This window comes from Nannospalax galili, unplaced genomic scaffold, assembly GCF_000622305.1.
Source record: "Nannospalax galili isolate Female #2095 unplaced genomic scaffold, S.galili_v1.0 scaffold1264, whole genome shotgun sequence".
Classification (NCBI taxonomy): domain Eukaryota; kingdom Metazoa; phylum Chordata; class Mammalia; order Rodentia; family Spalacidae; genus Nannospalax; species Nannospalax galili.
Window position 1 is genome coordinate 266,938 of NW_008351636.1, and position 13,350 is coordinate 280,287.

The window sequence follows — 13,350 nt, forward strand, 5'->3', positions numbered from 1 at the left end:
CTCTTAGCCCACCTGCCATTTTATGTAACTGGGCTCTCTTTGATCCTATTCTCAGAAAACTGTAAATCTCCTAGGCCACTCTGTCCTTTGGGGTTCTCTCTTGACCTGGCTATGCTATCCTTCCCATAAACTACTACTGTGCCAGAACAACAACAACAAAATGAACCTGGTTCAATCCTTGTGTTCAAGGAGTCAGTCACCGGCTAGGTGCACCAGCTAGGTTGAGTGCAGTAGAAGTAAGAACAACTGTGTAGGAGACAGAGGGAGGTGACTGACTGCATAAAGGGGCAGCTTCACAAGATGCATGGCATTGGAAATGGCCCTATGGGGTCATAGGCTTAGGAGTTGGAGGGAACTCTAGTCCTGGAAGTCTTGATAGAGCAAGCACAGAGAGGGCATGGCCAGGTAACAGGGGTTGCCTTGTAAGAAGTTTGGCTGGAGAGGTAGCCACAGACAGGAATTTGGACTTCACTCCATGGGTAGTGGGCAGCCATTCTTGGGCTCTGAGCCTGTGATGCTATCTCATTTCTTCCTCAATAGCTCCTTTCTCTGCCCACTCACCCATTTCATCAGAAGTGGTGTGCCTGCTTCATCACTCCAGCAGGGCTGCGGCAAGGCCTGGGAGTTCAATCACGGTGCTTCCACACAGAAGGCCAGGGGAACTAAGTGATTAGATTGTAAGGAAATTGGAAGGTGAGCTTGAGTTCTGCTAGGAACTCATGTCGTTCCTCATTTCATTCACCCTCCAGACCAAATTAGAACTGCTGCACTTGGAGCCACGCATCCCTCCACCTGCACTCCCTGCCTCCTCGGGGCCTGACCCTCTCAATTATCCTCCTCCTCTGCTACTCTCTGCACCCATTCTCTTTCATTAGCTTTTAAACATGCCCAAGCCTCTCCCATTAAGAAGTAGCAAACTAGCAACAATGGACCAGAGCCTCCTCCAGCTACATTCATATTTTTCTTCTCCCTTCAAAAACAATCATTTTGAAAGCATATGATGTTCTTTCTTCCCACAGTTCAGCCAGCATCTTTTGTTACCACCTATGTGCTGAACGTGCCCTTATCAAGGTCACTCATGCCTTCCTATGGATAATTCTCTCTCTCTCTCTCTCTCTCTCTCTCTCTCTCTCTCTCTCACACACACACACACACACACACACACACACTTACTCTCTATGTAGTACAGGCTCGAATTCATCACAATCCTCCTTCTGTTTCAGCCTCCCATGTGCTGAGATTACAGGCATGTGCCACCATAAGAGAGTACTGGATGTTTGTTTCATTTTAAGGAAGGATCTCATATAGCCCAGGTTGACTTAAAACCCTCTCTGTAGCCAGGGATGACCTTGAATTCCTTCTCCTCCTGTCCCCACCTCCCAGGCACTGAGATTACAGATGTGTAGCACCATTCCTGGTTCCACTGACCCTCTTCCAATGCTTACCTCATATTGAGCCCTCTTGGCAGCACTGAGCCTCAGAATGGCCATTCCTTCCCTGGAATTCACTCCTCTGCCTACATGGGCACCACCAGCTCCTGATTTCCACTATAGCCCTGTGGTTAAACAGGCTGTGCCTTAAAGTTCCGTGCAGGCTCACTTCCTTCTCCACTTTCATGTTCCTGTGCAGTCAACTCTTCTACTTCCATAACTTTACAGTCTTGGAAAAGGTTAGCCCCCAAACTGTATTGCTACCCCAAATTTGCTGATTGTGGAATTTTGGACCCAGTGGTCACATTGGTACTATCTCTCCTTTGCTCAGGTTTCTTCTTTCCTTAGTACTTCCTGTCTCGGTTGCTATATCAAAGTCCACCAGGCACCCAAATGAGTCTGAGGGGGTCACCTTAGCTCCTCAGTAACTCTGGCAGCCATAATCCCCTCCCTTTCTGCTGATTTCGCCTCCTTTGCATTTCTTGGAAGGTTCTGTTTTTCTCCACCTCCACCACCGTTTCCACCCTCCACCCAGACCACCGTGGTCACCTGCCTGATTATCAGCTTTCTGATCAGTCTCCCTGAGTTGTGTTCAATTCCTGCTCTTCTATTCTCCATCTGTGGACTGTGATTTGTATCCAATGAAATTCTCTTGTTGCAACTCAGTTTCCATCCCTCGCTTAGCATTATAGCCAGATTCCTTGTCCTGTCATATAAGGTCCTTCATGGTGCAGGCCCTGCCCACCCCTCCAACCACCTACAACTAGCCCTTTATTCCTCAGCCTCAAAGAACGATCCCATAGACATTGCATTTGACTTCTGAAACTTGAGCAAAGACCAGCAGTTCCCTCCACTGTTTGCATCCTAGCTCGGCAACCCCTTCCCTCCAGTTCCAGTGAAGGAGCTCCCCGTGGGGATACCCTCTTTGACTTCCTGGGACAATAGCAGTTCTGTTTCTGTGCTCCCATGGCTCTGTTCATATCTCTGATCAAATTACTTGCAAAGTTGAGCTCTGCCACAAAGATTATGCCTGGAACTTGGATTCTGCAACCCATTTGCAGAGCTACAGCAGTTGGTCATGTGCAGGCAAATAACTTCAATAAGATTGGAAGAAGAAACCTAAATAGGAGAGGGAGACAGGTTCTCTTCTAGGGAACAGAATAGAATGGGCTGGAGAGCTTAGAAGGAAGCTCGTTTACCTATAATTTGGTTTTATTTTCTTATTTCTTTTTTCTTTTCTTTCTTTCTTTCTTTCTTTTTTTTTTTTTTTTTTTTGTCTCCCTGTAGCCCCAGCTGTCCTGGAACTCACTATGTAGACCAGGATGGCCTTGAACTCACAGAGATCCACCTGCCTCTGCCTCCCAAGTGCTGGGATTAAGGGCATGAGCCACCAGACCAGGCTTTGTTTTCTTATTTTAAATTTGTTTCCTTTGGTTGAACAGGAAGCTATAGAATTCTGAGTGAGGATGCCTTCAGGAAGTTTCAATAACTCTTTGAAGGAAGAAAGCATTAGTGTGTAAGTCTGGGGATGTGACTCAATTGGTAGAGTGCTTGCCTAGCATGCAGGAGACCCTGGGTTTGATCCCCAGCCCTACATATGCTGGGCATGGTGGTACATACCTGTGATCCTAGTACTTGGGAAGTAGTCAGGGGCATCATGATTTCAGGTTATCTTCCATTAAAAAAGCCAGTTTGTTGGGGGAAACTACAGAGAAGCTCTGCCTAGCCTCCCCAAACAGCCAGATGTCACCTTGGCAGAACACAGTGCCCACAGTCAAGGGTTCAGAACACAATCCCCAGGTTTCTCTTGGGATAGGCTGCCCTCTGCCCCTGCTCCTCTCTGCCTTTGGACCTGCCTCTGTGATACCAGTAATGAGTGGAGTTAGTGTCTGCCTCTCAAGGCCTTTGTGCAGTGACTGACATTCAGTGGGAAGCTGCTGAGCCCTGAGCTAGGGCTCTGGGGAAGACTGTGACATCATGTTAAAGATTCAGACAAGGTTAAAAGGGAGTATTTTAAACTTCACAAAATTAAAATTAAGGTAGGCTACGACTGATAGAAGTTAAGAGTAAATGAGAAAGATACCAATGAAATACCCAGAGATTAATTTATTTTAAAGCATGCTATCTAAGGTCAGGGGTTTCTTCAGGTGAAATAATGACTTACGAAACTTTCTCAGTTCAAACTTACTTCAGTTGGCAAACATTCCAGCACTGTCCATAAGGCAGGTAGTGTACTGAGTATGGGCACAGAGACAAGAAGACCAGTCCTGTGTCACTCTCATTTGAGGAATCACCAGGAGGTGCAAATGAGGGATGTGATATGCTAAACTGTGACTCCCAGCATCAGCTTGGAACCCATCAAGGGCCCTTGATGACAAAGCCAGCCAGGAGGGATGCAGGGGAGTAAGGGATCTCTTTTCCTAGGTGTGTGATGGAGGCACCTGTTCATCTCACCTACCCTTGCTTAGGTCTACAGAGCACAGGGCCCCACCCACCAACACCTGTACTCTGCCAGGGGCTGAGTCTGTTCTCACCTCACTATGAACCTGTTCTCATATGAACGTTGTTGGACTCTTGAGAATTGGTAGTAGTGAGCACAGCCACCACTGGTCTCAGTCAACCTGAGTGGCCTTCCAGTGTGATCTAGACACTCTCCCCACTGTTTGACACCCTTTCTGTGACCTCAGGGATTCCATTCTAACACTGCCTCTGCCATCAGCCTCATTGATGTCTTGGAAGGAGATAGAAGGTGTCTGCTTTTGAAAAAGATCCTATGATGCCTGTGTGAACAGCACCCATGGAGAATGCTGGATGGTGCCTGTGTGCTGCTGATTCTCCATCACAGCCATGCCTTCTATTTACTTCACTTGTCAGGGACCTAATGTGTTCTTAGCTAGTTGGTGACAGAGCCATTGTTATTTTTAAAATGATGATAAAATCCTCAGGTTACATCACAAAGGTTTTAGAACAGAACAAAGGTTTCAGGAGCTGTATTTTGTTTTTGTTTCAGAGGGGGTTGTTGTTTTCGTTTTTTGTTTTTATGAGACAGGGTCTCCCTGTAGCCCCAGGTGGGCTGGAACTCTCCATGTAGAGGAGGCTGGCCTCAGTCTCACAGAGCTCTGTCTGCCTTTGCCTCCTGAATGCTGTACTACCGTGCCCGGCAGAGCTTGCATTTTAAATTGAACTTCATAGTTTCTCCCTTTTGCCTTCTGCCTCGCTGGTCCAGCCCCGCCCTATCCCCTTATTCCTGTAATCCTGTATCTCCATCTTTATTGCTCTCTGTCCTCTTTCTAAGTCTTCCTTTCTTCCTCTGTGTGTTGAAGTGGCAGAGAACATGGGATGCGGGTGTAATCTCTAGTGTTTCCCCACGCAGTCTCCATTCCTGTAACTCCTGACTCAGAAGCAATAACTAACACTTTCCTAACTGTCAGTGGTGACCCCCACCCTGCTGACCCTCTATGGTCTTCCTCTCTCTGAGCCATATCCTGGGCTGCTCAGAATGGATGCAGCTGAATTTTGTTAGCTTGAATTTCTAGCCCACAAGCCACTGATTACTGAGCAAACCAGTTGAAATACCAAGGTAGATTGAGGACATTTCAAGGGATCCTACCTCACGATGAGGAGCTGCAGGCAATCAGTGGAAGCTGAGGGAGGGGGAATCGGCTCTCTCCAAGGACTAGTTCCTTGAGAGGTTATCTAACTCTAAGCAGGCAGCCCAAACATCCTGGGCATACCCAGGAGCAGCACTGTGACTGCCAGCAGCTTGGAACCCATCAAGGGCCCTTAATTCCTCTTGGAGAAAACCCAGATTCAATTCCTAGCATTCTCACGGCAGCTAACAACGGTCTATAACTCCGGTTCCAGGGGATCCAATACTCTCTTCTGATCTCTCTGTGGGCATTGCACAACACAAATGTACCTACATACATGCAGGCAATGTACTCATACACATAAAATAAAAAAATAAAGTAGATTTGCAAGATAAAAATAAATAAATAATGAATTCTGGACATGATATGGCCAGTGCACTCAGGAATGTACAATAACTATGTTGCCAGGACAAGACCTGCATAAAGTCAAACCAGTCAACATTCCAGCATGGACAGGGGAGGGGATCACGAGGCTTCACCCCTCATGGGGTGTTATGGATAGCTGAAGACTGCTGGGAGAGAGAGAGGCAATTGTCTTTAATGTGTGGCCCCTGGTAGGTTGCCTAAGTGCCAGGGAATGGCTCTATGTCCATGTGCATATAGGCAGCACTAACTGAACTCAGTGGGTTATAAAAAAAAGAGAAAACAAGTTGGGAAGGGGATATGGGGTTTGCCTAGAAGGAGGAGGGGGAGTGTGAGGCGTAAATATGACCAAAATGCATTGCATATCCATAGGAAATTCTTAAATAACAATATAAATAATGTGTAAAGGAATATCTTGAAATTAAAATGTGGCTCGATGGTAGCATGCTTGCATTAGGTTCCATCACCTGCACTCCCTCACCCCAAAAAGGTCCCAGTTGGATGATGATGATGTAGCAGCATGTGTAACTGAAATCTAGAGGGATGAGGTCTCGCTGCCAGTGAGCATCCTCCCCAGGGAAGTCTCTTAAAGCTGGGAGGAAAGGGCCCTGGAGCCAAAGGTGCTCATGGACATAGACACCTCTGTACAGAGATCAGAGCCTGCCAGTCGCCCCATCACTGCCTGTCCAAGAGTGTGAGGGTTCATTCTCCTCTTTCGGGGACTCTCAAGAACTTCAACAACTGGCACATTTCCTGAGCCAGGGGCTTTACACTGAATGTTCTTAACTCTGAGGAAGGTTAATATAGTGCAGAGGTTCTCACAGTGTGGTCCCCTGGGTCAGCAGCTTCAGCACCAATTGGCCACTATGAGGTGTTCCACCCTGGGTCTATGAAATCATAAACCTGAAGTTTGGGTCTGTGGGCTGTGTTTACCCCACAGGTGCTATCAATCCAAGTCTAATAGCATAGTCATTGGGATGGTGGTTAGGAGCTACGGTCAAATGCCTAAGTTAAAATGCTATGTGATCTGTGAAGGGTCTTTGTCCCTCGGTTTCTGAGTTGGGAACAATGGAAGATCTGCTGACTTCACATCTTTATAGTGAGGACAATAGCTCAGACATGCAAAGCACTTTAAAAACATGCCTGGCATAGACATCCCGCTTGCATGTGACATCGTTCAGACCCCTTCCAGCTTCTTGCTCTGTGTTGATCCAGGGATAGAGATGGCACAGCCTCGAATCTGACACCATGTAGGGCATTGTAGGGTGGAGTTGTTGAGAGCTTGGTCATCCCTGTCCTGCTGAGAACTCTGTCTCTTGGCCTGGGCTCTGCTCATCCCTCACATTTTCCTCTGTATGATTTGAGTTCTCATTCTCTGTCCTTTCTTGGATTTCACGGTGGTACCAAACTTAAGGGCTTGACACAACTTCCATCTTGACCCTGCTTTGACTGAGCTGATGCTGGTAGAACTGCATAAAGCCCTTTGGGTTGAAGATGCTGGCTGAGGAATTCAGTGACAAATTAAAACTCATTCCTATGGAAAATTGAGAGCAAATTCATCAAATTTCTTGACTTGTAAGACACTTCATGGACTGAGGTCTTGGGGGTGATTAGTAAACTGTACACGGAATTGATAATCAGTTGACAGGGAAAATTTGTTTTCTACCCGCCTGGCTGAACTGGAGCTCTTAGCAGACCACGTGAGAATTTCCTGAGGGTGTTCCTTCTCCAGCTTCTCCCATCCTTCATGAGTCAGGTTCATGGTGGTTCTTTAAGATGAGCTCACCCGAGTTGCAGTTGCATTTTCAGGCTGCGAGCCTCTTTGAAGGGGCTTTCTACTATAGAAATTCTGGGCTGATAACTTCAGAATGTCAGAACCTCCCTGTGATTGTTAGTTTTAATTATGAACTTGACACAGACTAGAAGCCCCTGGGAAAAGCACCTCAATAAGGGATTGTCTGGACCAGGTTGGCCTGTGGGCATGTCTTGTGGGGATTGTCTTGATAACCTTAAGAGTGGATGTGGGAAGACTCAAACCACTGTGAGCAGCACCATCCCCTGGCTTTGGGTGCTGGTCTGTGTAAGACTAGACATACAGGCATCCATCCCTCGCTGGTCTTGACTGGATGTGACTGGCTGCTTCATGTTCTTGTACTTCCAAGCTCCTGCTGCCTTGACTTCTCTGCAAACATGGACTGTAACCTGGAATTTATGAGCCAAATAAACCGTTTCTTCCTTAACCTGCTTTTTGTCATGGTATTTTATCATGGCAACAGAAATCAAACTAGGACATTCCCAAATCAGTTACCTAGGCTGAGGGAGAAAGGTTCATACTGGCTTACAGATGTATTACATTAGTTAGTTGGGAACCAGGGCTCCTGTTAAACCTCACATCTCCCTGGCTGCATGTTCACAGACACATGTTCACAGACTGCACAGACTGCATGTTCACAGATACAGAGCAGTAGTTGTGTTTACTTGCTGGTGACTCTTTCCCTCTCAGTGAGGATTCCCTCACTTTTCCTCCTCTCAGCCCATCTCATATATTCCACCTCTCAGGATGCAGAAGGTCAGATCACATTACAGAGAACAGGTATTACAGGTTCCTGGTAACTTTGGAATCACCCATCTGGGTCCAGGGACACATACACTCTGACAGCGTTGTAAGTAAACCCAGACATGCTTCTGCTCTTTTTAATTAGACAGATAAAATCAGCAAAGAGAGTAAGGTAAAAGGAGAAATTAAAAATATTTCAATGTTAGGTGGAATTTACAAAAGTGAATCGAACAATGAGCAATGAGGTACAATGAGGAATGTAAAGAGAAACACAGACACAGTTGAAACATTCCTCGGGTGCCATGCGGCTGAAGCCTGTCCACAGGTTAGGCAAGAGTTCTCCCTTGCCGCCTCTAAAATCGCTGATTCCAGGGATGTGGAAGAGCATTCTCCAGAAATACTTTCCTTCTCCTTCTCGTCAGATGTTATCCAGAATAACTCATCAGTCAGTATCATTCTAGAAAGGCCCACACTGCATCCAATTCAAACCACTCACCTGTTTCCTGTCTGAATTTGCAAACTCTTCGGAATGTTTTTAAAGTTTCCTTTCATTTTATTTCCCTCCCTCTTTTCTCTTCCCATTGAACCACTGGGCCAACCAGAAAGCCAAGCCAACAATATATTCGAGCCCCTTTCAACCTTCCAGGGGCAAAACCTTCCCAGTTCTTTTTCTTGTTTGCATCTATTACGAACAAGAACAGTCGTTTTATAACGCAGACACACACATGTGTGCGCTTGCACACGGAAACAGGTTTTTCTATTTTTTTTCCAATTTGTGGTTTCTTTTTTCCTTTTTGCAGAAAATGCAAACAAAAGAAAAACAAGGTTTTCAATTGAAGGTACATCTCTTCTTCAATATGAAGACATTAATTGAATTGGTTGGATCCCCATGCAGTAGTGGTCAGCAAAGTCCTTTGGCAACTGACAGAACGACATCTGGAGACTCAGGAGCTGGGTTTTATTTCAAGAAACGTCCCTACAGGAGTCATGAGCAAAGGGAAATGGATGTAGGGGAGGGAGGAGGGACTCTTGGGGAGGAGTGCCAAAGGAGGAAAGCAAAGAACGTCATTGGTGAGGAAGAAAATGGAACACCACAGCTTCTGTTCCTTCCCTCCACCTCCTTCCCTTCTTCCTTCAGAAGGACAACTCCAGCCCCCGTGGATGGGAACTGACTTCACCCTGGTTCCCGGATGCATACGGCTTCATCTTCGCTTCTGTTTGACATCACCTTTCTCTATCTGTATTATTATGTATTTGGTTCCCAGGGCATCTACATGCTTCTGTCACCAAGAAACGAAGGTTGACAATGAGCAACCAGTTCTTGCTTCACACATTTCCCAGCCAAGAAGCAGATCTTTCTAGCACATTCCACGATGGTCATGCTCTGGCTCCCTCTTGACCCTGGTCCTTTTCCTTCCTCTCCTCCCCCATGAAGACAAGAGTTCTCATGCCATCGCTGTTGGTGACTGACTCATCTGGACCCTCATAGAATGGATGCTGTTCAGGATTTTCTTCTGATGGCCTGCCAGAGTGACCCCTATTCTTAGGAGGTCCCTAGGAGGGAAAAGGCCATAAAAGGAGCCACATTAGTATCAGAGAAGCTTCATACAGATCCAAATTTATCACCAAAGGCATGGTTCTCAATAGAGAGGACATCTAAGTACCATCAAATTATATTGTATGATAAACACAAAAATTCAATTAGAAAATTTCAAAAAATAGTAGAGTAGGCAAAGAAATGTGCTTAAAACCCAAGTAGCCTAATTTAATACCAAATTTTGGCAATATCCTGATTATAAATTGTCTTTCATTGTTTATCCTTTATTTTTGTATGTGTGTGAACGTGTGGGTGTCTGTGTGTATGTGTGTATGGATGTGCATACTCATATGTGGAGATGTATGTAGAGGTCAGAGGTCGATCTTGAGTGTCCTTTCTCAGTCACCATCCACCATTTTTGGTTGATTTGCTTATTGTTGTGTTGGTGTTGTCGTTGAGACAGTATCTCTCACTGGCCTGGGGCTTGCCAATTATACTAGACTTGCTGGCCAGAGAGCCCTGGAATCTGCCTGTCTCCACCTCCCAAGTACTGGGATTGTCAGTGCACGCCATGTCACCCAGCTTTTTCTGACCTGGGCCAGTTCACCCCTCCTTAGGCAACCTGGTGATCCTCTGCTCCCAGGAGGTCACCATACTGATGCCAAACTTAGTGCAGACACCCAATCGGCATAGCGCACTACAGCCCAGAACTCCTGGACTCAAGTGATCCCCCTGCCTCAGCCTCCTGAGTAGCTGGGACTAGAGGCGTGTGCCACACCCGGCTCACCCAGCTTTTTAACATGGGTTCTGGGGATTGAAGTTGGGTCCCCATGCTTACTGACTGAGCCATCTCCCCAGCACACAGTTATAATACTCTTTTGCTCAAACTCATGTTCTCCATGCGGTGGGCCTCATTCCAATCTGTCTGCAGGTGTTGAGTGTTATTCCTCACCTGTGGGTCCTGGAACAACCTGTCCATGACCTTCAGGTGGACTGATGACCTTCAAGTGGACCAGAAAGTTCCTCTGCAATTTATTTGACTGAGTCTGCACTCTATGGGGCTTTTGGCTTTTCTGTAGAGCTTTCTGCAAAAATTAGTGAACACCCACTGAGAATGATGAGATGAGGGACTTGCCTGGTCCTCTGATGCCTCCTCTGAATCTGTTTGGATTTTAATGCCATGCATTTTTAAGAAGGGTGATCTCAAAATAACTTTAAAATATCTGCCCAAGCAAGAATCCAAAGAAAATGTCTGAGATAGAGTTTTGGGTTAGATTCATTTGCAAGCTGTGAGAATTAATATGAACAAGTTCGTGGCTTAAATTTGACCTTGTGGAGGCCCACTCATCTTTTTCTTTTTAACTTTTTAAATTTTTTTTATTTGTTATTTTTATTTTATGTGTATGCATGCATTGCCTGCATGTAGGTAAGTGCACCCATGTTGTGCAATGCACATGGAGGTCAGAAGAGGCTGTCGGATCCCCTGGGACTGGAGTTATGGACAGTTGTGAGCTGCCATGTGGGTGCTGGGATTCGAACTAGGTCTTCTGCAAGAACAACCAGTGTTCTTAAACACTGAGCCATCTCTCCAGCCCTGGAGGCCCACACATCTTTCCTTAATTGAAGAGAATACAGAACACTGCTCAAGTACATCCTTGCACCACATATTATCTCATCTAAACCTGCAGGCAAGCATTTTTTAAAAAAACATGGAGAAAATGTTGCAAAGTCAAAGATAATCACAGTTTCACAGCATCCATTTTCTCTGTGGGCAGGAATGGGCCAAGTGCTTAGTACACACTATTCTATCTGTCTTGCTACAAACCCATGATATGGGCAGTGTTCTTACATGTACTTTTCCGTACAAGACAAATAGCATTCAGAGAACTTAATTAATGTGCTGAAGATCACATAATAGGTAAACAGCGACAGAGGTGGGATTCAAATTAAGATTGCCTGGCTCTCAGTCCACCAGCAGGCTTCCTCTCAAACCTTTCTATGGGCCGGACACGGAGGTGGGGTGGGGGGGAATGTGACAAAACCCTACCCATGCAGGAAGATGAGAGTGGGCAGACAGGAGTATCCCTGACTCCACAAGCAGCCACTTCTCTCTGCCCCTCTGAGCATCTAGGGTTAGGGTTAGGGTTGAGTTGTGCAGGATGGGAAGGCTGGTTCTTTCTAACTTTATTGTAGTTCTTTGCTGTCTAGTTGGCAGTCATTCATGATGTAGGGGTGTCCTTCCAAGCATCACCAGGATATGGACCATTTAAAAACATATTCCACCACAGGAGCTGGAGAGTTGGCTCAGCAGTTAAGAGCACTGGCTGCTCTTGCAGAGGATCTGGGTTCGATTCCCAGCAACCACATGGTGGCTAGTAACCATAAATCCATAACTCCAGTTCCAGGGGAACCCAGCACCCTTTTCTGACCTCTGCAGGCATTGCTTGACACAGGTACACTTACATACATGCAGGCAATATACTCATACATATAAAATAAACATAATAAAATATTTTTAAAAACATATTCTGCCATTTAGTGGATTTAAGGTTAGATGCACATTCAAACCATCCCCCTGGAGAAAATGCAGACTCTATCATTTACGACAAGTGTAAAGCTCTCAGTGATAAACCCCAACTACAGGAAGATGTGCTTGAAGTAGTCAGTGTCTAGAAGCCGTGTCACTGCTCTGGGGCTCAAAATGGATCTCCACTCATCTCTCCTAGATGCAGCAATTGGCTTGACCAGGGGAGAATCCCAAAGTCAACAATGTGTCCAAGACATAACAAGTGATCAGTCAGTGTTTGTTTCTGCCTGGTGGAGTGATGGGTCCTCCATGATGAGAGATGTGTATCCCAGGCCACCATCAGTTAGTATACACTGTAGCCCATAAAACATGTGAGGTCCTGTGTGTGTGTGTGTGTGTGTGTGTGTGTGTATGAGAGAGAGAGAGAGAGAGAGAGAGAGAGTTGTAGGGAGGAACTGATTTCCTGGTTAGAATTATTTGAACTTCTATGCACATAGAAAGCAAAAGCTTTAGTCATTCCAGTGGTTCCCAAACTCTGCTCCACATCAGAATCACCTGGGGAGCATTAAAATCAAGCCTAGATCTCACCAAACATCAATTAGTCAAAAGTCTGGGGTTAGGAACCAGGCATCAGTACATTTTTTTAAAGGCAGAGTCTTTTGTAGCCAAGACTAACCTTGACTTTGAACTCTGATCCTTTTGCCTCTACCTCCCAAGTGCTAGTATTACAGGCATGTTCCACCACACCTGGCTGTTGCTATGCTGGGGGATTGAATGCAGGACATACTGCATGCTAGCCATGTATTCTATCAACTGAGGCACATCGCCAGACCCAGGCATCTGTACTTCTTAAAGGTCCCCAGAACATTCCAGTGACCAGAGAAGACTTAGAACCCATGTGGCCCTAGGAGGAGGAGGAACAGGTAGAGGCATGTTGAATCATTGCACCAGCAGCCAGAAAAGTAGGCTTGTTGCCCACTGCCTCATGTGAGCACCAGTGTCACAGCATTTCAGAATCTGCTGAATAGAAAGATTGAAAGTAGATAAATATTTCCCAAATTGCAGTTCCATAAAAACCTGTCCCTCAAAAATATGGTTCTATGGTATTTAATAATTTGAAATTGGTTTCTTTATTTCAGAATTTCTCGTGGCCTTTATAATGCTAATATGAGCTGTGAATCTCCACGAGGGTGATAAAGTGCGCAGTATTTCCCAAATTTATTTGACCGTGGGACCTTTTTCCCAAGGAGAACCTATTAACATTTCCCACAACTGGTGCTGCTTGG

The 13,350-nt window shown here is 45.8% G+C and overlaps 1 protein-coding gene across 1 annotated transcript in view; it reads right to left on the minus strand.

The window, feature by feature from the left end:
- Positions 1–8,110: 8,110 nt before the first annotated feature.
- The window catches only part of Ephb1 (EPH receptor B1), a 514,312-nt gene continuing 509,072 nt past the window's right edge, over positions 8,111–13,350 (minus strand). Inside the window, exon 16 of the mRNA XM_008848545.3 lies at positions 8,111–9,554. Coding sequence (XP_008846767.1) covers positions 9,446–9,554 — 109 coding nt within the window. The 3' untranslated portion in view covers positions 8,111–9,445. The remainder of the gene's footprint in view (positions 9,555–13,350) is intronic.